The following is a 22,956-nucleotide window of genomic DNA, read 5'->3' on the forward strand; positions in this document are numbered from 1 at the left end:
AGAAAACAAAGGCAGTCTGTCGTCTTGGTGGGTGTCTGTAAACCCAAGCCTTCGAAGGAGAGAGAATGATCAGGAGCTCTCAGCTACTCTGGTCTCCACAGAAGGCTCATGAAGCTGGGGTACAGCTCAGTGAATCAAAGGGTGGAGACTAGAGTTTGAATCCCCAGCACCCACAAACATGCTAAGGGGTGTGACATCAGCCCAGTAACTTCAGCTTCCAAAGTCAGAGGCTGGGGATCCCTCAGGCAAGCTGTGGAGCTAGACTAACCTAATCACCTGGCTCTGGGTTCATCAGAAGACCCTGACTCAAAAGGTTAGCTGAGAGCTAGCAAGACTCCACCCCAACCTCTGGCCAACCCCTTCCCTGCCTCCCCAACTCCCACCCCCTCAAGGCAGAAACTCATCAGGGACAAATGACCCAGCTTCTAAAAATAAACAGCAAAGAGGAGAAGATGCCAGAGGTGAGGCTTGTTTTAGTTCTAATCCCAGGTGTGGGATACGAGGCTGCTTCAGATGGCTCACATCAACCATGATTTGCCTTGTGCTCTGGCAAGGGCATGATTTTGCCAGCTGCAGATAGTTTCTGTGTGACATTTGGAGTCCTGGTGTCTTTTCAGAGGGTATAAATGCTGGGCCCCAAGAGGCATTATGGGTTGTGGGTTGCAATTTGTTTAGTCATGGGTGAAGAAATTAGATATCCTGGCTGAGAAGATCAAACTTGCTCCAAGGAACCCCTCACCCCTAATCAGCAGGAAGTAGTCTAATGATAATGTTGCCCTTTTCCGAACCCTGATTTTATTCAGGAGTCTCTTTCTTCTCCTATCCTTTTTTTCTCTTATCTAGTGTTCAAGGGTGGAAAGGGTAGAAAAGGGGTGGAGAAGGATGAAAAGAAAGAACCCACAGAGTAACCAAGAATGGCGACAGCCAGACCCAGCACTGGGTAGACAGAGGCAGGATCTGTGACTTCAGGACCAGCCTGGTCTACATAGTTGCAGTAGAGCTGGTGCTATAGAGACCCTATCTCAAAAAAAATTAATTATAATTTAAAAATTAGCTACAAAACGGAGAACAGCCTCAAGCCTCAAACTACTTATATTAAAAGGCTTTGCCTCTTAACACAATAGGATGAGGTTATGCTCGACTGTGAATCCCAAACAGCCTATGGGGATAGAGGGCAGGACTTTCTCATCATCAGTTTAAAAATATCTGGCACCAAAGCAGCATGTTAGCTATTTTTGCCTTTACCCTATGCTGGCACCCTTTCTGCAGAATGGTAAAAATAACACTTGATTCTTTCTTCTTACTTTCTTGAATTTGTTACCCTATTCTTCACTAAGGGTTAAAAGGAACATACCAACAAAATCCTGTTTAGAAAACAAACCAAGGGGATTAGTCACTTAAAAACCAGGCTGGGTGATTCACTCTCTAGCACCATTACAATAAATAAGCTTATTTGTTTTAAAGGCCTAAGCCCATAGTGCTTCATGCTTTATGTTGACCTCAGCTGACCTCACACCATCTTAACCCAGTTGGTGTCCGCTGCACTGAGGAACAGAGGTGGTCCAAGATGCCTTCTCCCTCATGTTCCTTCATTAGAGCTGAAAAGCATGCCTCTGTGATACAGCCATGTCCTCTTGTGTTGTGGTCCACCAACCCAAGTTGCTGAGGTACCCAGTCTTCTGTGGCTGCTTTATTTCCAGCTCAAGTGAAACCACATTACCTGTCTTCCTCCTGCGCTCCCACGTGCAGTTCTACCTCATTCAGCATGATTGGTGTTCATGTGAAACTAGATTGCCTCAAAACAAGAACCCATGAAATCCTGTAACCACCACTGGTGGAGACTGAAGCAGGGCACGGGGCTGGAGAGATGGCTCAGTGGTTAAGTGCACTAACTGCTCTTGAAGAGGACTGAGGTCCATCCAATTCCCAGCACCCACCTAACAGCTTCACAACCATCCGTAACTTCACTTCCAGGGATCCATGGTACCAGGCATGCATGAGGTGCACATATATGTTCATGAAGGCAAAATACCCATAACACATAAATAAATCTTTAAAACAAAAACAAGGAAACCCCACAAAACTTGAATTGTACTAGAGCCTACATTAGTCTCCCAGCCTAGGCATTTCTAAGACAATAGGACACAGCAGGAAAGGCCAGGCTAGAAGCTTATGTGCCTTGGCTGAGGTCTGGGTGGGTAAGATGGCAAACCTATAAGGTAGTGCTGCCACAGTACCTTCATCGTTAGGAAGTTCTTCAGTCTAAATGGAGATCTGGCAGTACTTAGGAACAGTGGGAAATGTACAGGTCTCTTCCCTTCGTTGGGTCTTTTTTCAAAATGAAGGAAAGTGAAGGATGCTAGTAGTATTAATCTCATCAACTGCAGAAAATAAGGGTAGGGTCACAGACCGTGATGACGCAGCCTTAGACTGGGTGGCTAGGGATGCCTCTGGGGAAATAACAGTGGAGGCCTGCAATCTCAGCACTTCCAAGGCCGAGGAAAAAGGACTGCTGTTTCAGGCCAACCTGAGCTATTAAGGCCGCTATTTCAAAAACAAAAGATGCCAATCAATACTATAATTACTGTTATCAGCATTTCAGAAAGCTAGACTTAAACATGATAATGTGAAAGTTAAGATGGCCATACTTTAAGTGCCAACGTAACTTCAGAGAACCAATTTTAGCCGGCAAGGTGTTCAAGTAAGTCAGGTTAAAAACTGTTACTGGATTCTTGCTGCTGACCTGTCTCATTTTCCACCAGAACATTTTTAGCGCAACTCCTAAAACAATCATGCCATATTGCTGAAATTGTAGTGGAGGTCTGGGTTCGAGCCCCAGAACTGCCACTGACCAGCAGACATCTTAGGTCCGGTCCTGTGTACAGGGGCCAGGTTCCCATATACTCACAGCATCTTTAGGAAAAACCTGGCATCAACTGGGAGAGCAAATACAGTTTAACTGTAGCATGTAGTTTGCGAGGCTGTGTTAGGAACTCTAAGCCTTTAACCACTGAAGTTTGGAGTTAATGGTTAGTGATTTGTTCCCAGTCCCAAATCGTCACCCCAGCAACTCACTCCAAGTTTTGGTTGCAATGGAAGTTGGTGGCATGGCTCAGCAGGTACAGTTCTTTCTGCCAACCTGAGTTCTATTTCCAAGGCACACATGGTGGAAAGAGAAAACCAACAGCTACAAGTTGTCTTATGACATCAGCAATGTGCATCCCTGCACACATACAAAATCTAACTTTAAAAACTAATGTAAAAAAAAAAAAAAAAGCCGGGCGTGGTGGCGCACGCCTTTAATCCCAGCACTTGGGAGGCAGAGGCAGGGGGATTTCTGAGTTCGAGGCCAGCCTGGTCTACAAAGTGAGTTCCAGGACAGCCAGGGCTATACAGAGAAACCCTGTCTTGAAAAACCAAAAAAAAAAAAAAAAACAAAAAAACTAATGTATCCCCGAGAGGAGCGAGCGCATGCACAGAAGGCTTCTGTTGGACAGGTCTCTTCTGTTTCATGTTCCAATTTTTAATCTAATGACAAAGAATGCTTTTCCTTCTACCTTTTCTATTACATCCCTCTCCAAAGTAAATTCTGCCGCAAAGAGAACCAAGCAACAAACTGTTCCATTTCACTTTATTTCATTCATAAGGAAACCAACTGATTAAACAGATCAAGAATAGACAGTCCAGTGATTAGAAAGGAAATGAGGTCAGGAGGCAATCTTTCAATTTCCTCCCAACATAGTATCACAAAAATCCACCACAGGATACATATAATTCTTGTTCTCACCAGAGAGACCACCAAGCAACAAAGACGAATGAGTGCTTAGATCTGGAGGGGACCCATGGGGCTTACTCCAGAAGTCTGACCCTGCCTAAGTAAGCAGCTCCTCCACCCACATTCTAGCCTCACCGACTCTCACTCCAAAGTGGCCAACGGTGTGCAAAAATGCTGGCAGCTTCAAGTCTACCTGTCCAGCTGTGTCAAGACATCTCCAAAAGCCAGTCCTAGGCTCAAATTCTGTAGAGGAAGTTTCCATTGCTGTCAAAGAACTCATGCCCCCTCTGCACTACTTTGCTGCTGAAGCTCTGGGCACCTGGCTCCCCAGCCTTCAGCTCTTCCAGCATCTCAACACTTGGTAATGTATCCCTGTCAGCTCTTCCGGTGGCCTCGGAGTCACTGGTGGTGGACTTCTGAAGTTCTCGCTGATGACCCAAGGCTGTGGTGGTAGGCACTACGCTCTCTTCCAAGACTTGGATTCTTTTATTCCTTCCTTCCCGTTTCTTCTGTGCATCTGTGCTGTTAGGGTTTGACTTTACCACTTTCAAAGCTGTGCTGTGATTCTGACTTTTAGAGGAGACTTCATCCCCTGCCATCAGCAGGCCAGACACAGAGCGGCCTGCACTGAGCGGCTTCAAGGTATCTTCAGAAACGGGAAGCTGACAAATCTCTTGGGTAAACCCAGCTTTTTTCAAGACCTTTTGGTCCTGCCTCAGTTTCTGCTCTAAAGTGGGTACAAACTTACTTTTTAAAACCCTTCGGATAACATCAGTGCTGACATCAAAGCCTTCTGCCAACCTTGGAACTGACCAGGACTCTGCAAATTCCTTATGTAAATACCTACAGGGGGAGGGAAAAAAACAACAGTTTTTCAAATTGCAAATAAGTCTCCTATGAGAAGAGCTAAATTGATAATGCTAGTAGTGACAGACAAGAAAAAACCTTGGAAACCTCAAATGCAGTCCTTAGACTGTGCCAACTAATTCTGTACCCGTGTACAGACAGCAATATCTGGCCAGTCAATCAGGTCAGTTCATGTCAACCAGCAGCCACCAACTGCTGTCTGATGATAGCAATGTTAGGTCTTGATAATGTTTCAAACTAGCCTGAATGACCTACTAAAGGCTGTCTAAAAAGGCAGAGCAAAACCAAACAAGCAACCTTAGAAAAAACAAAAGGGGGGATTTTTAAGATGTTCAGTTGGTAGGGGTTTACGTGCACAGAAGCCCCAAATTCAATCCTGAGCACTATATAAACCAGATGTGGTGGTAACTCACTGCCATCCCTGCACTCAAGAGGTGGAGGCAAGAGCCAGGTGTGGTGGCAGAGGCAGGCAGATTTCTGAGTTCGAGGCCAGCCTGGTCTACAAAGTGAGTTCCAGGACAGCCAGGACTATACAGAGAAACCCTGTCTCGGAAAAAACAAACCAAACCAAACCAAACCAAAAAAAGAGGTGGAGGCAAGAGATTCAGAAAGTAAGTCGCCCTTAGCTAGATAACACATTTGAGACCAACCTGGGATATGTGAGCCTGTCTCAAAAATCTTGTTTTGAAACAAGTCTCACTATATAGCCCTAGCTGCCTCAAAACTCACTATGTAGACCACCAGAGCTTTCATACAGATCCACCTGTCTCTGTCACATTCATCAATGGTGGGATTTCAGTTGTTCGTAAGCCAAACTAAGCTTAAATAGGAAATAAAAACTATGTGTGTATTCAAGTGTGAAGGGTGCATGTGTGTGTCTGGGCACATGGAGACCAGAGGACAATCCCTAACGTTGGTCTTCCAACACCTGCTATCCTTTGGAGACAGGGTCTCTCACTGGTCCGCAGTTCACCATGTAGGCTAGACTAACCCGCCTTCTAGCGCCAGGGCTATGCCGTGTTTCCGCTTCCCATTTCAGCACTGCTACAATTACAATTACAATTACAGGAGCATGCCACCACATCAGGCTTTTTCCATGGGTAATGGGGAACCAAACTGAGATCCCCATTTTGCCAGTCAAGTTACCAACTGAGCTATCACCCCAAGCTCCTAAAAGAGGAGGAAAGAAAAAAAACCTTAATACTTAAAGAAAATTCTTTTTTAAAAAATTATTTAAGCCGGGTGTGGTGGCACACGCCTTTAATCCCAGCACGGTTATACAGAGAAACCTTGTCTCAAAAAATAAAAAAAAAATTTTTTTATTTATTTTATGAGTGCACTGTATCTGTCTTCAGACACACTAGAAGAGGGCATCACATCCCATTACAGATGGTTGTAAGCCACCATGTGGTTGCTGGGAATTGAACTCAGGACCTTTTGAAGAGCAGTTCGTGCTCTTAGCCACTGAGCCATCTCTCCAGCCCCATTAAAGAAAATTCGTTTAAGATGCCTTTCAAGTAAGAGTAGTGACTCATACACAACGTAATCCCTGAACTTGGGAGGCAGAGACAGGAGAATTGCCCCAAGAATTCCAGGCTAACCTGGTCCACAGAGCAGTCTTGTCAATAAATAAATAAATAAATACATAAATAAAAAATAAATCCAGGAGCGTTGGTACATACATTTAATCTCAATTACAGAACTCAGATGGCAGAGGCAGGAAGACAAGAGTTCAAGGCTATCCTTGTCTACAGTGTCCTGGAGGCCAGCTGGCTACATGAGGTTGCCTCAAAAGAAAAGTGCCTTTCAAACTTCAATCAACTGTCCATAATTTACCTACCAAGCTAGGTATGTCCTTAGGAGGTGATGACCTCAGTGGACCATAAGCAAGTCCCTGTGCTGATCCCAGCATCGCAAAACAAACAAAATTCTGGACAGGTTTAGGAAGTTCCTTATTATGACGCTTTCTATTTTAAAGGCAATAATATTAAATACTTAAAATCCCCCCAAAAGGTAAATCCCATTTTGTGAGCAACGTCTCACCGGATCTGCTCCATGGCTTCCCACGTCAGTGTTCTGGGTGGTGCACCTGGAGCCTCCATTTGCCTTCGTATTTTCTGGAATCGCATTGCTTTTTTCTGTCGTTTCAAAGCGCTGGGGGGAAAGAACCAATGGCAAAAGCCGAGCTTGGAAGCAAGATGAGTGTTTCAAAAAAGTATCCGACTAAATCTTGGAGAGCCCAGCTCTCTCGTCTGACCGCATGTCTGCCAGGTTAAAGCACTCTGGGTGCACTGCCCCCAGAAATCTAACACCTACAGCACCTAAACGTAAGCATGCCGAACTCTCTAACGGGAGATGAAAAACGTCACTAAGCATCGGGACCTAGGGTGTCAAGGGAGCTGATCACTTGTCCCTGTGCCCTAGACAACGGAGGAGAAGAAACTAGAGCCTGTGCGGACGCGGCTGCCGGGCGCCCGGAGCTAAGGGGGAGCGCATGGAGCGCCGGGGCGCGAAGCCTAACTCCAGGCTGAGGGCTCGCCACGAAGCAGGTACCTCTCCACCTCCTGGAGCTCCCGCTCCTCCGGCTCCCAGTCGGAATCGGGGTCCGGCTCGCAGCTGACAGAACCCGGGCCCGCCATGACCTGGGACGCGAACCCACAGCGAGCGACAGAGGCGCGGACACGACCGCCCAAAAAGAGGCTCAGAGAGAGCGCCATTGCGACGCGAGGTGGTATCTACAGCTCGCGACCGGAAAGCACCGGAAGTGGGAGGGCGAACCCGGAAGCAGAAAGGAATAACCGGAAGTTAGACGGTATCCTGTGTCTTTCGTTTCCCGGGTGGGCGGGGGCTGTCCTTGTATTATCCAGTTGCCCACCCTTTCCTGCTGATTTTGGTTTTACCGTGCTGGGGAGCCAAGCTAGAGCCTTGTACATGCTAGGCAAGCTACTGCCACTGAGCTATCTCCCTAGCCATTAAAAAGGAAAAAAATGTTTGAAACGGTCTGAATTGTCCTAGCCTTAAATTCATCATCTTGTCTCAGCTTCCTAAGTAACTGGGACTACAGGCCTTAGTCACCAGGCTGGGCTGGGCGTCCCTGCTGTAACTATGAAAAGAGCTTGCCTCAGACGGGAGGATCGAAAGGAGGTACAGCACGCGCCTGGAAAACGACATAAACTTTAATAAAAAGACGGGTTCAGTTGCCCAGAGCCGCCCCTCTGGCACAGGCTGCCCAGGCCTGCCTGATTCTGCCACTGTGGCAGGAAGGGCGAACCCTCAGCAATCTTCTGATGGCGACTACACCGTAGTCGCTTTGACTCCTCTGGGAAAGGAACTCCTTGTTGCCCAGTGACCTCCAGCCCCAAGCCATACCCAGGGTTCAGACCCATCGCTTAGGGATAAACTCAGCCTAAGGCTTGGTGAGCAGCGATGCATACAAGCTGGCCTTCATCTTTTAGTCTTTACCGATCCCCAAAGAATCTTAGAATGTTGAAGAACTCTTGGTGTCTCCGTGTTTTTTGCCTTTTGCAAACAAAGGTCCTGGCCAGAGCTTTTCAATCTGGAACTTGTTGGCAGTCTTTCAATTAGCAAAGATTGAAGACCATTTGCTGTTTTGGTTGAGTGCTGGGCTTTCCTTCTTTTACCTGTGTTGGATGATGTTGAGGAGTGGGCTGGAATGCTGCAGTACTGGTGCAGAGGCAGGGCATAGGGGAAGATCCCCAGCCTTGCTTCCTCTGTGTTCAGAGTTTACCATGGAGGGCAAGGTGCAGCATTCAGTCCATGAGCCATTTTCCTGTCTTTTGGGCTGCAGAAGATAGCCCTGTCTTGGGGTTAGAGTGGGTGGCACTGATCCTGACAGGGCTCTGTTTATGGCTTCTAGCCTTCTGCTGGCTTGGCCTTCTGCAGTAGAGACATGGACCCCCACTAAGTTGTAGTACCCACAAAAGAGGTGTTCTCACCTCTTTCCCATCTGTGCTCCAGTAACACACAAGACTGGCATCCCATGCTTCCCTCCAGCATCTCTACCACACTGGATCTTAATTAGTCTGTTTACATGGCCATTTCCCTGTTAACCTTGGTTGAGGGCTGGAATTGGTCTGTTATCTCTATCACCAGGGTCACTAGATAGAAGCAAGTAAATAAACCGGTCCACTGCCTTCCCCCATTCCTACACTACCAGGAATGCCACTTTGTATCCTAGGAGCAGCCCAGCTGTAACATTTACTACTGGGAATTTACACCAGTCAAAAGTGACCAAGGCTATTTTTGTATACTTACGGCTAGTGAGCCTGACTCTAGAGCTGGAAATATAGTGCCTCCCAGATTTCTTCATTGACAATGAACAGGGGCCTGTGGCTGCTGAATCTCCTATCCAGTTGAAGTTCTTGGGCTGAAGATGGTACCGGGAATGCTGTGCAATTGCGGGATTGATGCTTGATAGCGGCCCTAAGATCCTGGGGATCAACTCGTGGGGCCGAAGTGGTTGCAGGAAATGAGGAGGGATCTGCTCTGAGGCAGCCCCTCTCAGGAACACCAATGGGACCAAATTCACAGGTTGCAGTTCTTGACTGCTCAGCCCGTCCTGGTGATATCTAGGCTAGAGGAGAAGAGCAGCCCCTTACCATATTTCTTGTGAGTCTGGATAGAGTGTTGGAAATAAAGCAATCTTTCCTAGGCCATAACCATTGTTTAACTAGTTATTCTTTGGGGGTTCATCAAAAACAGAGGGCCCAACAGGTTTGCTACTTGCCCAGGGAATAGTGAAAACGGCAGCTGTTTTGTTGGCCCAAGACTGTTTACTTAGCTCCCATTAGAGCCAGGGCATTGGCAATACTAGGGTGAGTACATAGAAGCCACTGACCATGGTGGTGGCCTTGTTATTTGTCAGTCATGAGTTGTGGGATACTGTGAAACAGGAATAGAGACAAGTCCCTTGCAATTGAGAAAGTTGGGAGCTGCACTTGGCTGGATTGCAATACCAAACCCAAGGGAGCCTGGGAACAGACATCATGGAACCAGCAGAGCCTCTCCCAGGCTCCCGTGACAGGTACCATCACAAGAACCTCCTTTGGTGAAACCACCACCACGTGTTGGCATCACAGCCCTTGTTCCCTTGCTTTGTGAGAGACTTCGCAGGGACCCTCACCCGATACTCATGAAGCTTTCTGTGGCTCCGGTGGCTAGGGTACAGCATGCGGGTGAGCTGCTCTACAATGCCCAGGCTGCGGATGAGGTTCTCTCTCTGTAACAGGAGCTTCATCCGCTCGAGCTCCTCCTCTTCCACGATGTCCTGAGGCTGCGTAGTGTCCAGTTGTACTGGCAGCAGCTACAAGGGACAGGAGAGATACAGGATGTCCAAGACGAGCCTCATACCACCAGCAAGGATGGCTGCAGGACCCCTGGCCCACTCTACTTCCTTCCCTCTCCGGGCCGCACTGTAAGATTCCCTTAGCTGTCCATTCTCTCACCTGTTCCAAAAGGTCAGATCCAATTTACTAGTTAGAGACTCATCTCTCTCATGTGAAGAGAGAGGGGACAGCAAGGGTTCCCTTCCCTAGGAATCCCAATTAAGTCTGGTGTGAGAAGGTAAGAGCCACACCCCTGACACCTCTTTCTCCCGGTTCCGGTTCCTGTATGCCAGGCTGGTGGCAAGGACCCGAGTAACTGTTCTGGATCGGCTTTTCTCCCCCGCCGATTCTCCCTGGTTCTGCTCCTTGTTTTCCTTGCGCTTCTTGGTGCCTGGGTTCTCCTGCTGTTCCTGCTTTAGGCGAATCTCTTCCAGTTGCTGCCTGATGAGACACAGCAGTTTCAGACACAGGAGAGATGGCGTGGGGGAAAGGAACTCCTGGTGTGTTGCTGGAATTGATTAGAGTATAGGAACCGCAGCGAAGGAAAGAGTCATTAAGGCTCTGTTAGTGGGCTGGGATGAAAACTCCGCACTGAAGTCCCTCCCCTGAAAGCACGAGGACCTGAGTTCAAGCCCCAGAATCCAAGAACAAAAAGCCTGACATGGTAGCACTTGCTTGTATCTCAGCACTGGGGAGAAAAAAAATAGGCAGGCTCCTGGCTTCTCACTGGTCAGCTAACCTAGCCTTGTTGGTGAGCTTCAGGCCAATAAAAGACTCAAAAAATAAAGTGGGCCAGACATGGGGGCACTTTTAGTCCCAGCACTTGGGAAGCACAGACAAACAGGTTTCTATATTTGGAGCAAGTCTCATCTATACAGCAAGTTCCAGGCTAGCCAAAGCTATATATTAAGACCCAGTTTTAAAAACATAAACCTTTTTTTTTAATTGGTTTTTCGAGACAGGGTTTCTCTGTATAGCCCTGGCTGTCCTGGAACTCACCTTGTAGACCAGGCTGGCCTTGAACTCAGAAATCCGCCTGCCTCTGCCTCCCAAGTGCTGGAATTAAAGGTGTGCGCCACCACGCCTAGCTAAAAACATAACACTTTAAAAATAAATACATAAAAAGTAACAACAAAGTGGGGCTGGCGAGATGGCTCAGCTGGTAAAGGTGCTACCACCAAACCTGACTGCCGGAGTTCATTTGCTGGAACCTACATGGTGGAAGGAGAGAACTGACTCCTGAAAGATCTCTCAACGGCTACATGTGCACGTGGTGTCCACACACACACAGATAAGCAACTGTAATCTTTACCTATTTAAAAACACACAAGGTGACCAGCTATGGAACAATACCCAAGGTTGTCCTCTGGCCTCCACATGCACGTGTGCGCGCACATGTACTACATACATATACATCACACATTCCAGTGAAGGCATGCTGGGATGGGCCTGCACACAGAAAGAACCTGTTAGAATTGTTGCTCTCTTCTCAAGTGTATAGCCTCCTCTTCTCCTGTTAGGGAGCAGTCTGCTGTCAGGCTTTGCCCCTAACCCACTCATACAGTGGGAATGCAGCCAAGATACCTGGCACACTCCTCTCTGGCCTTGGAGGCGGCCGTCTCCTGGAAGAGGGAGCCATTGTGCTTGAAGAAAGGTGCGTATTTCTCCGAGTCAGGCCCCGGGTAGATCCGCCGGTATCCCCCTAGGTGGGAGTCTTCATAGCGCTCCTGGTCATGCATGGCAGCCTGGGATAACTCAAACTGTTCTCGCCTATGGAAACCAAGCTCAGGGAAGTCAGAGGAGGGGAAGGAGTACCGGCTAAGGCCTTCAGTTTCAGAACCTCCTGCTGGCTGCCTGGGCTCCCTGGCCCCTACCTATGGAGGGAAGCACCCAAGCTCATGGCCAGCCCTACCATATAGGTGTGGTTTCCAGAATTCTGATTCTCTTCCTAAGTAGAGAGAATGACATTTCATAAGCAAACACTCTAGTTACCACAGTCTTATGGGTTCCAAATTGAAACGCCCATACACTACAGAAAATGTAAAAGGATTCAACTAGATGTGCTGCAGGCTTATAATCCTAACTCTGGGAAGGCAGAGGCAAAAGGAACTGGAGTCCAAATCCAGCCTCAGCTACACAGTGTGATCAAGGCCAGCCTCAAGAGAATCAAGGTCGGAGTGGCACAGTGACCAGCACGTGCTTATTGTGTGTGACACACATAGGTTATTCCTGACTGTGAAAAGAAAGACCCATATTTTAATGATTGTCCATTTGCTTGAGACAATTTCTTGCTAATTTAAGTGGCTCAAGCTGGTCTTGAACTCATGATCCTCCTGATTCTAACTCCTTTTTAAAAAATTTTTTAAAAAAAGATTTATGTATATGAGGACACCATTGCTCTCTTCAAACACGCCAGAAGAGGGCAATCAGATCTCATTACAGATGATTGTGAGCCACCATGTGGTTGCTAGGAATTGAACTCAAGACCTCTGGAAAAACAGTCAGTGCTCTTAACCACTGAGCCATCTCTCCAGCCCCATATGCAGTGTATTATCTAGGCCAAAAAAGGGGAGCTAGGGACCTGGAGACATGACTCATCAGTTAGGAGCACTGATTTTCTTCCAGAGGTCCTGAGTTCAATTCCCAACACGGAAGCTCATAACCATCAGTTATGGGATTCAATGCCCTAGTCTGGTGTGTCTGAAGACAGCTTGTCTTAGTGTACTCATATACATAAAATAAATAGATCGCTAAAAAAAAAAATGTGTTTAAAAGCTAATCAATGCCTTGTAACCTTCTTCTCTCAGGAATAAGAGTAATAAGAAGTCAAGTTGTATAACTAAACACCTACCAGAACCTGCAAGGCTCAGTGGGTAATAGCACTTACTGCCAAGCCTATAGACCCAAGTTCAAGTCCTAGGATCCAACACTGGTGGAAGGAGAGAACCAACTCCTACACATTGTCCTCTAACCACAGGTCTGGCATGCTACATGTGCAGAACCATACAGACACCCAGATACACACAAAATAAACATGTACTATATTAGCTTAGAAATAAATAAACCTGGCATAGTGATGCACACCTTTAGTCCCTGCCACCATGAGGCAGAGGCAGGTAGATCTCTGTGAATTTGAGACCAACCTGGTCTACATATGTAGTTCCAGGCCAGCCAGAGACCTGTCTTAAATAAACAAACCCTTATCAGATACCAGGCACACCTGGTTTCTCGTGGCTGTTGGTGGCACGGGAAAAGCCGCTCCTTGACTCGACGTTTGTCTTCTTCAATCACCTTCTTTTTGTCACAGCCCCGGAGGTTGACAAGGTTCATAGCATCACAGAGAAGTGCATCTTTCACCTCTCGATCCAGGCGGGAGTCTGTGGTGAAGCTTGGGGAGTGGTTTACCTGCCGAGAGGAGGCCTTATTGCCCCTTTCCTAGACCACCTGGGCCGGTGGTGGGCTCTTACAGTGTAACTGGGGGTCTGGGAGAGAAACAGTTCTGGCCTGTGGCCCGAGTCAGCAACCAAGAAGAGATGTGACCTATCTACAGGCTAGTGAGAGAAAACCAGACAATTTGACTATGGATACAGGGTCCTCACTGGCAAGACTTCCTTAGGGTGCACGGAAGAATCCTAAACATGGATTGCCATGTTTGCTTGCTTGCTTGTTTGCTTGCTTTTCTTGGGCTTTGGGGGCCAGAATTTTATAAAATCTAGGCTAGCCTCAAATTCACTATGTAGCAGAAGCCTGGAGTCATGATCCTCTTTCCTCCCCTTCTCAAGCACTGAGGTTACAGGCGTGTGCCCAGTCTGAGCTGTTGTTGCAGAAGTCAAAGACTACGAATGTTTGTCTCAGGAACTGACACAAGCCTTATATGGCTTAACTGACGAAGTCTTCACCTGGCTCTTCCCTACCCTGAGACTTCTACTTCCCCCAACCTCCCTAGGCTACCAGGTGAGTATACTGCTTCCAAGGTGAAGCCTCTGACTTTGGCCTTGTTGAGTCCAGGAGAGAAAATCTTACCTCTAGAAGCCAGGGCTTGAGCTTGTGGTCCAGTAAGATGTCAAACCCCAGGATCTCAAAGCAGGCGCATGTACCTCCACACAGATATTGGGGGAAACAGGTTCGGTAGTTGTGGCGAAGCACAGAGTGGGCTGAGATGATGGTTTTGATGATGATGTCCTCGATGTCCCCCCACAGCTCTCGGGGATCATGGCTGTGCTCTCGCAGCCAGGCATTGAGTGTCGACAGCTTCCTGTGAGGCCCAGTGCTCAGAGGAAGGCCAGTCTCCAGGCCAGCAGGGCCTGGCTGCAGGCACGAGGCTCCCTGACTTAACCCCACTTCCATTTCTGGGACCCTGGGCTTCAAAGCGCTGCTAGCAGCTGGGAGCTGGGATTGGTGATTAGGGTTATGGTTGCTGAGTCTGCACTTAGAGCTCAGACACAGGAGTAGTGTCTTCAAAAGCAGGGATTCCTGGGAAACCAGCTTCCCAAGAGTCAAATGGGTTTCATGGGCTCCGGAGGCTATGGGATTAAGGGCAGAGGAAGCAAGGGAAAACAGAATAGGGGATACCTCTTACTGCCCACAGCATCATCTCGGACAAAATTCTCATTGTGTTTATTGATGGCATAGTTAGTCAGGTGCATGCAGACCTCCTCCTGTGAAGCGAACAGCCCTAGATTGGCTCACACTGCCTCTCTGTCCAGCTTCTCCAGCCCCTCAGTGACTTCGTATCACCCACTGCTCTGCCCCAAGACTACTCAGCTCCTGGCCCTCTTCACCAGAGACTGTCCTGTATGATCCTGGCAAAGAGGCTGTGCTGGGTAACTCCATTCAGAACCTTTCCTTAGTCACCACCCAGCAAGGGTTCCCACACCCCCACCATGTCCCCCATACTATGGCTCTCACTGGCTTCCTTCCTTGGTTTTAGCTGACAATGACAAACTTTTCCACCATGTTTGTGCTTAAAACAGAGGCACTCATGGCAGTGGAAGGGAAGAAGGTGCTGCCCTGCCTCCTCACCAGGTTGTTATGGCTGGGTTCCACATACGGCATAGTGGCAAAACGAGCCAGGCCTTCCTCGTACATGAAGATCCGGAGAGGGTCACAGGAAGTGATCAGAACATAGATTCGCATGTCAAACTTGAAGCCATCAATAAGGAAGGGCTAAGAGCATGCAAACCCAGAGGGAATACTAATGAACTTACGAAGTGCTTATTACAGGCAATATATGGTTATTACTGGTGCTTCTAATACATAACACATTGAATCCTCACAGTAGCCATAATAATAATTGTGTTACTACTTTCATTTAACAGTGAGGAAACAGAGCCAGGTAACTGCCCAAGATCATATGTCTGGGAAATGGGAAAGCTTTGAGTCAAATCCAGGCTGGCTAGCTCTGAAAAATGGCTGTACTCTGTCTGTAAGATAATGAAGACAGCAAAGAGGGCAGAAGCCTATAATTGAGTTCCGGCCCTGGCGTACAAGGGATGTGGCATCCCAGTGTGGGGAGAGGCCTGGGGGTTCCGAGGTGGCCTTCACCTTGGTGATGTACTGCTGGCAGATCATATGCTCTCCTGGCTTGATTTCCTTGGGGGTTCTGGTGATAAAGATGCCACGCCCCTGACAGCCGCTATCTGGCTTGCAGATATAAGTGCGGGTTTTCCGCTGACGACCGTAGGCCTGGAAGTCCCCATAGCTACATGCAGAGAGAGGCTGGTCAAAGGGTTTCTGTGCATCCTTGCCTGTCCTGGGATCCCCATGGCCACCTTCTTGTTATCTACCTCCAGGTTCTTCCTGGAGCACTTAGCTCTGGACCCACTTTGATTGGGCAGCTGAAACTTTCTTTTTTTTTTTTTTTTTGAGAAAGTCTCTCTTTATAACCCTGGCTATCCTGTACTTGCTATGTAATCCCGACTGGTCTCAGATTTACAGAAATTCACCTGCCTCTGCCTCCCAAGTACTGGGATTAAAAGTCTGAGCCACCACTCCCAGCCAGCTGAATCTTCCTTGGACCCGTTCCAACCCTCTGATACACATCTGGGTCATCAAGACCACAGAGAGTGAGTCCTCATCCTGTCCACGGGTCTGAGCTCACTCACTCCGCAGGGAGGCACCAGGTGCGTGGGAAGATGTTGTACTCAGTAGGGTAGAGCTTCTGCATGCGGTTGAGGTTCCGAGCCAGCAGATCTTTGCGGCAGATTTCTGTCATGCCAGGGAAGTGGTTGATTTTCTGAAACATAGTCAGTTGGTTATTCAGCCTCTGCTGTAGAAAGTGGCAGTTCCTAGGACCTGGGCATCCCAGGAAGCCATGGAAAAGGTCTGGGAAGGAAAGGAAGATGTCAGAGTAGACGGTGGTACTGTATCTAGTCAGCAAGTGTGAAACAGGAAGCTCCCATAAGGCAGGTGGGAAATCCGTCCATGACCTCTCCCCGACACATCTACATCAAGACTGAGAAAGGAAGGACACTTGGAAAAGTGTCCCATGCCAGGACCTTGTGCCCTCCAGCCACCTCACACCTCTCAGTTCACCACAACAACTATGCTGTCTGGAGATAAGGCTCAGTGGTGGGAGTGCTTGACTAGCAGGCATTAGGTTCTAGGTTCGATTCCTAGCAATACATCTCTCTCTCTCTCTCTCTTTCTCTCTCTCTCTCTCTCTCACACACACACACACTCACACACACATATACACACGACACTCACACATACATACACCCCCCACAAACACATTCACTCACATACATACTCATATATACACATCACAAATACACTCACACATATACTTACTCATACACATACACCACACATACACACACCTCATACATTCCCACACATCCCACACAGAAATACACACTCACTCAAACACACCATACACACATACACACTCACTTGCACACAAACACCAGAGACACACCCCCACGCCATACACACACCCACACACATACACACCACATAAACATACACTTTTAAAAGAAGGATAATGATACACAATAGCACAACGAAATAATAATAAACACATCTTCTTGAAGACACAAAGGAGTAAACTAAGAAGACTGTAGGGAATGCACGCCACAGCACCTGAAGACCACACACTGAAAGTCTGCCAATAGTCCTGAGCAGTTCTAGCCTGCAGGGATGGCAGGAGGTAGGAGGAGACAGCTTCAGCCGGCTTCATTGGTTACTAGCTGTGTCAACTTTGTGTTCTGAGCCTTCCTCTTCTCTTTTTAACAAACAGCTATCTGCTGCTCAGGGATGTTAAGGATTTAATGAAGGAGCAATATAAAATTGCCTAACAGTGTTTGACCAATGCATAGGCATCCCTCAGTAAAGGCTGTTAATTACTGTTCACTCGAGATCCTCCCCTGACATCTGCTCCCTGCATCGTTCCTTCTTTGACGCTTCTCCAGCGTTCACTGTCACTGCTCTCTCCTAGCTCCCTTAAGGCTGGGTTAGGACAAGTCACAGTGTCTGGACTCCCATCCTGGTTTCCCCAAAGAAGCCCGCAGGCCCTTTTTAATTAGTTGTGTGAGGCACGACATTTCAGGTAAGGATAGACTGCATACCTGATGGTAGTCGAGCACCTGGTGTCAGGACAGCCATTTGTTTAGTACACTCATGATGTTCCCACAATGGAAGCATCTACCAACCCATTCCTTACGACACATGACTTCACCAAGACATGCTCATGTCTTTTGTTGTTGTTGAGGCAGAGTCTTGATATAGCCCAAGACATAAAGCTTCAAAAACTCTCACCCTCTTCACTGAGCCTTTGCTTGCTGGGAGTACTGTCCTGTACCACCATGCATACCTTGCCTAGCCCTGTGCACTGTGACTGCTGGCTGGCTCACTCTCCTGATCTATTCTCTGTCAGGAAGTTGATTCCCCCTCCCCCACCTTTTTTTCATTTGAAACTGGATCTTATGTAGGCTGGCCTTGAACCCCTCCTGACCCTTGCTTTCACCTCTCAAATGCTGGAATCACTGGCTGTACGTCGCCACACTTGCTCTTCCACACTTTCTTGGTAAATGTGTGCTTTCTTGGTAAATGTGTGCTTAGACTCTAGACAATCTAAGCTGCTTAGACACTAAACCATCCAGATGACCTAAGCAGTAGTTCCCCACCCCGATATTTTAGATACAGGAAATTGCCTTGTGTATACTAGGCAAGCATTCTACTACTGAATACTGAGCCACATCCCTAGCTGTCTGCTATTAGCGCTGAAGCAGCCTTCCAGTCCTCGCCCCAAGGTGGGTACACCTGCTCTCAATGAGGCAGGCAGGCTGGTCAGATGTCACCAGTGAGAACAGATAACGTGACAGGGGTGTGCCCACCAAACACTTCCGATAACAAGTTCCAAAGAGCCAAGAGGAGAATATTTTTATTGGAGCAGAAGACCTGGGGCAGGGGGGTGAGGTGGGGTGGGGTGGGGGTGGCCTCCCTGTTTGTATAAGGTGCAGCAATGGGAAAGCAGCAGTCTCCAGTGCAGGTTGGGGATGGGCCAGGACATTCGTACCTGAAACCTCTTCATGTCCATGACTCGTTCCAGTGAAACAGAGCAGTCTGTCCAGTACACCGTCCACTCCTCATCCTCCCCTACTTCCTTCAGGCCACACATTTGGGCTGCCCGGCGCACTGTAGAGACAGGGAGGTCAATGCTGCCAGCCTGTGTACCAGCCATGAGCCCAGGAACTCTAGCTGGAAGAAGGAATAGACCTGACCAGACAGCAGATTGTAAAGGCATGTGGCTCTTCCTGCAGCAACTTAGTTCCCAGTCTGCAATTCCAAAGTCATGAGGCTTGCAGAGAAGAGAGGAGGCAGACCCTCTGCTGCTCTGGGTCCATACTGTGTGGGTGCGTACCGCCCCTAGGCCTGGAGCTCTCTGGCACCTAAGACTCTAGTGGCGCTTTGCACAGATGTCAGTGTGGAGGAGAGGGGAAAGATAAAAACCCTGACCTAACTGGGGATGTTACTTGTAATTGTTAAAGCCCACTAAATGTCAAAGGGAAAATGTGGTTTTTGTTTTTGAGGGGTTCGAGATCAAAGCTAGGGTCTTTTTCATGGTAGGTAAGCCATTTACCATCAAGATTTACTCTCGGGGCTGGAGAGATGGCTCAGCGGTTAAGAGCACTGACTGCTCTTTTGAAGGTCCTGAGTTCAATTCCCAGCAACCACATGGTGGCTCACAACCATCTGTAATGAGATCTAACCGCCTCTTCTGGAGTGTCTGGAGACAGCTACAATGTACTCATATATAATAAATCTTTTTTTAAAAATTGAGATTCTTCTAACTATAACAATTTCAATTACTGTGTATACAGAAGTAGAGAAAAAAAAAAGATTTACTCTCAACCCTCAAAAGAAGCTTTTTTTTTTTTTAAAGATTTTTCATTCTTTTTAATCATGTGTATATGGTGAGCACATAGTTGCCAGATCATGCACGTGGAGGTGAGGACAATTTACAGGAGTCTCCTTCTACCGTGGGGGTCCCCAGGATTGAAGCTGAGTTGTCAGCCTTGCTGGCAAGTGTATTTATACAATGAACTATCTCCCCACCCCAAAAGATTTAATTTTTCCTTAGGTTCCTTATTTGAAGGACATTCAGCTTGTTTGTTTTTGTTTTTTGAGACAGGTTTTCTCTGTATAGTCCTGGCTGTCCTGGAACTCACTTTGTAGACCAGGCTGGCCTTGAACTCAGAAATCTGCTTGCCTCTTCCTCCGGAGTGCTGGGATTAAAGGCATGTGCCACCACTGCCCAGCTCATCTGTTTGTTTGTATGCTTGTTTATTGTTTTTACATATAATCCAGGCTATCTATGTAACCGAGGATAGCCTTGAACTTCTCATCCTTTTGATTCCATTTCCCAAAGGCTGGGATCACAGGCATAAGCCACCAGGGCCAGTTTAATGTGGTGCTGAGGATCAAATCTGAAGTTTCCTGCATGCTAGACAAGTATTTTACCAATAAGCTATATCCTCAGACTGTTTGTTTGTTTGTTTATGTTTCTTTCAGACATGGTTTCTTTGTGTAGCCATGACTATCCTGGAACTCACTCTGTAGACCAAGCTAACCTTGAACTCAAAAATCCTGCATCTGCTTTCCAAGTGCCGGGAGTAAAGGCATGAGCCTCCACCACCTGGCAGTCTCCTTTTTAAATTATATGAGTCTCACTATGTAGCCTTGGCTGTCATTCACTGTGTAGGCCAGGATGGCCTGAAACTCATAGAAATCTGCCTGCCTCTGCCTCCCAAATGCCTGGCTTGTGTGTTTTTTTTTTTTTTTTGGTTTTTCGAGACAGGGTTTCTCTGTATAGCCCTGGCTGTCCTGGAACTCACTTTGTAGACCAGGCTGGCCTCAAACTCAGAAATCCGCCTGCCTCTGCCTCCCGAGTGCTGGGATTAAAGGCGTGCGCCACCATGCCCGGCCTGGCTTGTGTTTTTAATTAGTTTTGGGGTTTGGTTGGTTGGTTGGTTGGTTTTTAGTTTTCAGTTTGCTTTTGCTTTGCTTTGCTTTGTTTTGTTTGTTTGTTTGTTTGTTTGTTTGTTTGTTTTTCTTTTTTGGCCAGCCGACTGTGGAGATCCCCTCCCTACCACTGAGACTAACTGCCAACAGCCACATCTCAGCTGTCAGTAGCAAATTCTGGGGACACCCAAGAACTTCAGTGTAGGTAGTAGGTCACCTAGGCAGCAGCCAGCAGGTGGGAGAATGGTTGTGACTGTCCCAGCAATAAGAACAATAGTCCCTCTTGCACACGAACTGTGAGTGCTGAGCCCGGTGCTTACCACTCTCATACTTGCAGTTGGTCAGGTTGATGGCCAGAGGTCTGAAATGGAGGAGAAACAGAAATCAGGCCAAGTGGGAGGGAAGCACAGGTATCAGGCTCCCAGGAACCCAGGTGAAGAAATGTCTAACAGACTTATAATACGAACTCATTTCCTCTAGAAGCATTTATATACCAAACCAACATGCTAAAGTTCCAAGCATGGCAGACCCAAGTCCTCTGATTTTTTTCTATTGAAGCAAAAGTTAATATTGCTCTGGTCTTTCCTTTTAGATTTCCTAGAGAAGATTTCTGTGTAGTCCTAGCTGTCCTGGATTTTGCTCTATAGACCAGGATGGTCTTGAATTGAAAGATCTGCTTGCCTCTGCCTCCTGAGTGATGGGATCAAAGGCACTGGCCACCACCACAACCCCACAGCTGTCTTTTGTTTGTTTTGTTTTGTTAATGTGAGCACTATGGGTTCAAACTCAAGGCCCTCATGCTTGGGCAACAAGCCCACTTCTCCAGCTGAGCCATCTCATCAGCCCATGGTTATTTGGTTTTTGATGGGGTGGGGAGAGGGCAGGGTCTCACGTTGTAGTTCAAGCTGGTCTAGAACACACGTAATCTTTTTGTTTCAGCTTCCCTAGTGATGGGATTATAGGCATAGCTCTCCTCTCCTCTCCCAAAGGCTAAAGTGAAAAGCTTCGATCCCACCATGCTCCACTACTAAATGGTGGTGTGAAGCCAAGGGGTAATAACTCTCTCGAGTCACGCCTGTGAGGGATCGAAGGAAAAGATACCTTCGTTTCCGCTTTCTTCTTCTCCTCCCAACTTCCAAATCATCTGTGTCTGTTGCACTTAATATTTTCTTTGGAATTTTCTTGGCTACAACCGATAAGGCAACCCCATTCTCAAATTCTTTATAGTCGGCCTTTCCAAGTGCCTGCTGGGTAGAGTTAGGGGTGGTAGATTCCTCTCTAACACATTCTTCCTCAGATTCTTCTTCCTCAATATCATCTTCCTCAGATTCACTGGTCTTACAGGTATTGGGCTCCATCCTCTCAGATTCTAAGGGGAAAGGGATAGGAATAAATATTTATCAGACCTTTCCCCAGGCCCAGGAAGTCCTGCAGGAATTTACCCAGAGCACCTTTACGGTGCTAGAATGAAATGTTGCCCTTTTAGATCAACCCTACTGTAGAATAGGTTGTTTCCAAGTAGAGGGCTGTGGGAGGAAGCATGGGGGGCTGATAAGATGTAAAGTCCTTAACAAAAAGAACCCATCACCCTGGATCATACGACACACTGCAGTGCATGCAGAAAAGAGTTGACAGGAACCACCACCGCGGCTGTTTTGTTTCCTGAAGGGGAAGAGAGGTGGCTGACAGAAATGGAGAAGTCTTTGCTTTAAAATACAGCTGTAAATCAAAGGTTATCGGGCCGGCGATTTCCCTGAGCCAGAACTCAGTTTCCCTACGTGAACGCGTTTGGGGTTGGGCCTCTGATAGCTAAGACTCTTTGGGTTACAATAGAGGAAAGGAAACCCACGGCAGACACTGCCCACCCGAGGTTTCGAGGAGAGCTCAGGGGCTGCTGGAGCTGCCCCTATCGGCCCGGGGCTGGACTCAGCTGGTCGCTCATGGCCGCCGCTCGTTCGCTGCGGCTCTTCCTGGGCGTTGCTGGACGTCGGGGACCGTCTCGTCGTTCCACAGGACTGTCTGTCCCCGCCGTCGCGAGGGGGAGCCCGCTCCCCCTCGGGGTTAACTCCTGGCTCCGAGATCCTGGCGGCGGCGGCGACTTCTTAAGCAAGCAGACGGGCCGCCGCCGCCGCCGTCGCTATGGACACGAAGGCCGCCCCTATTGCAGTAGCGTTCTGGGGGCGTGGCTTTCCCGGGAACCACACCCACTTTGGCGCCAGCAGAAGCCATCTTGGTCCCCGGCTGTTTACGTTTGCCCGGTGCGTCTGGAGGTCCGAGTGTACGTGAACGGCCCAGACGTATTTTTCCAACGCATTATGGGATTTGTAGTCCTCTCATATTGGGGCGGGTTCGCACCTTTTCCGCTCCACTTTTCCTGGAATCTTATGGCCAACCCAAATATGTTTATGTTTGGGACAAAATAGCTGCTTGTGTTTCTTCTACATTTCAGAAATGGTGCTATGAAAAAATTCCTGCCCTTAACAGTGACAGCTGCGATTAGAACAC

General features: G+C 47.9%; 2 protein-coding genes across 9 annotated transcripts; both read right to left on the reverse strand.

Annotated features, from left to right (window-relative positions):
• Positions 1-3,614: 3,614 nt before the first annotated feature.
• On the reverse strand, positions 3,615-7,531 carry Ngrn (neugrin, neurite outgrowth associated). The gene is made up of 3 exons (XM_021167712.3): positions 7,196-7,531; positions 6,686-6,796; positions 3,615-4,618 (listed from the first exon to the last, which is right to left on the reverse strand). The coding sequence occupies exons 1-3, from the start codon at positions 7,357-7,359 to the stop codon at positions 4,012-4,014; spliced, it is 882 nt and encodes a 293-aa protein (XP_021023371.1). The 5' UTR covers positions 7,360-7,531; the 3' UTR covers positions 3,615-4,011.
• A 220-nt stretch (positions 7,532-7,751) lies between these two features.
• Positions 7,752-22,596, reverse strand: Ttll13 (tubulin tyrosine ligase like 13). Of its 8 annotated transcripts, none has more exons than XM_021168046.3 (15): positions 22,313-22,596; positions 21,553-21,820; positions 20,772-20,812; positions 18,506-18,624; positions 16,092-16,222; positions 15,532-15,688; positions 15,010-15,153; positions 14,560-14,645; positions 14,011-14,242; positions 13,208-13,392; positions 11,572-11,757; positions 10,248-10,428; positions 9,786-9,965; positions 8,918-9,236; positions 7,752-8,539 (listed from the first exon to the last, which is right to left on the reverse strand). In XM_021168046.3, the coding sequence occupies exons 2-15, from the start codon at positions 21,807-21,809 to the stop codon at positions 8,280-8,282; spliced, it is 2,478 nt and encodes an 825-aa protein (XP_021023705.1). In that variant the 5' UTR covers positions 21,810-21,820; positions 22,313-22,596; the 3' UTR covers positions 7,752-8,279. The 8 variants fall into 8 exon arrangements, with proteins under 8 accessions (XP_021023705.1, XP_021023706.1, XP_021023709.1 ...); XM_021168047.3 differs by having other exon boundaries at positions 22,301-22,596; XM_021168050.3 differs by having other exon boundaries at positions 7,753-8,539; positions 8,918-9,050; positions 22,317-22,596.
• Positions 22,597-22,956: the final 360 nt, after the last annotated feature.

The sequence above is a fragment of the Mus caroli genome, unplaced genomic scaffold, assembly GCF_978045245.1.
Source record: "Mus caroli unplaced genomic scaffold, Mus_caroli_1 scaffold_8, whole genome shotgun sequence".
Classification (NCBI taxonomy): Eukaryota; Metazoa; Chordata; class Mammalia; order Rodentia; family Muridae; genus Mus; species Mus caroli.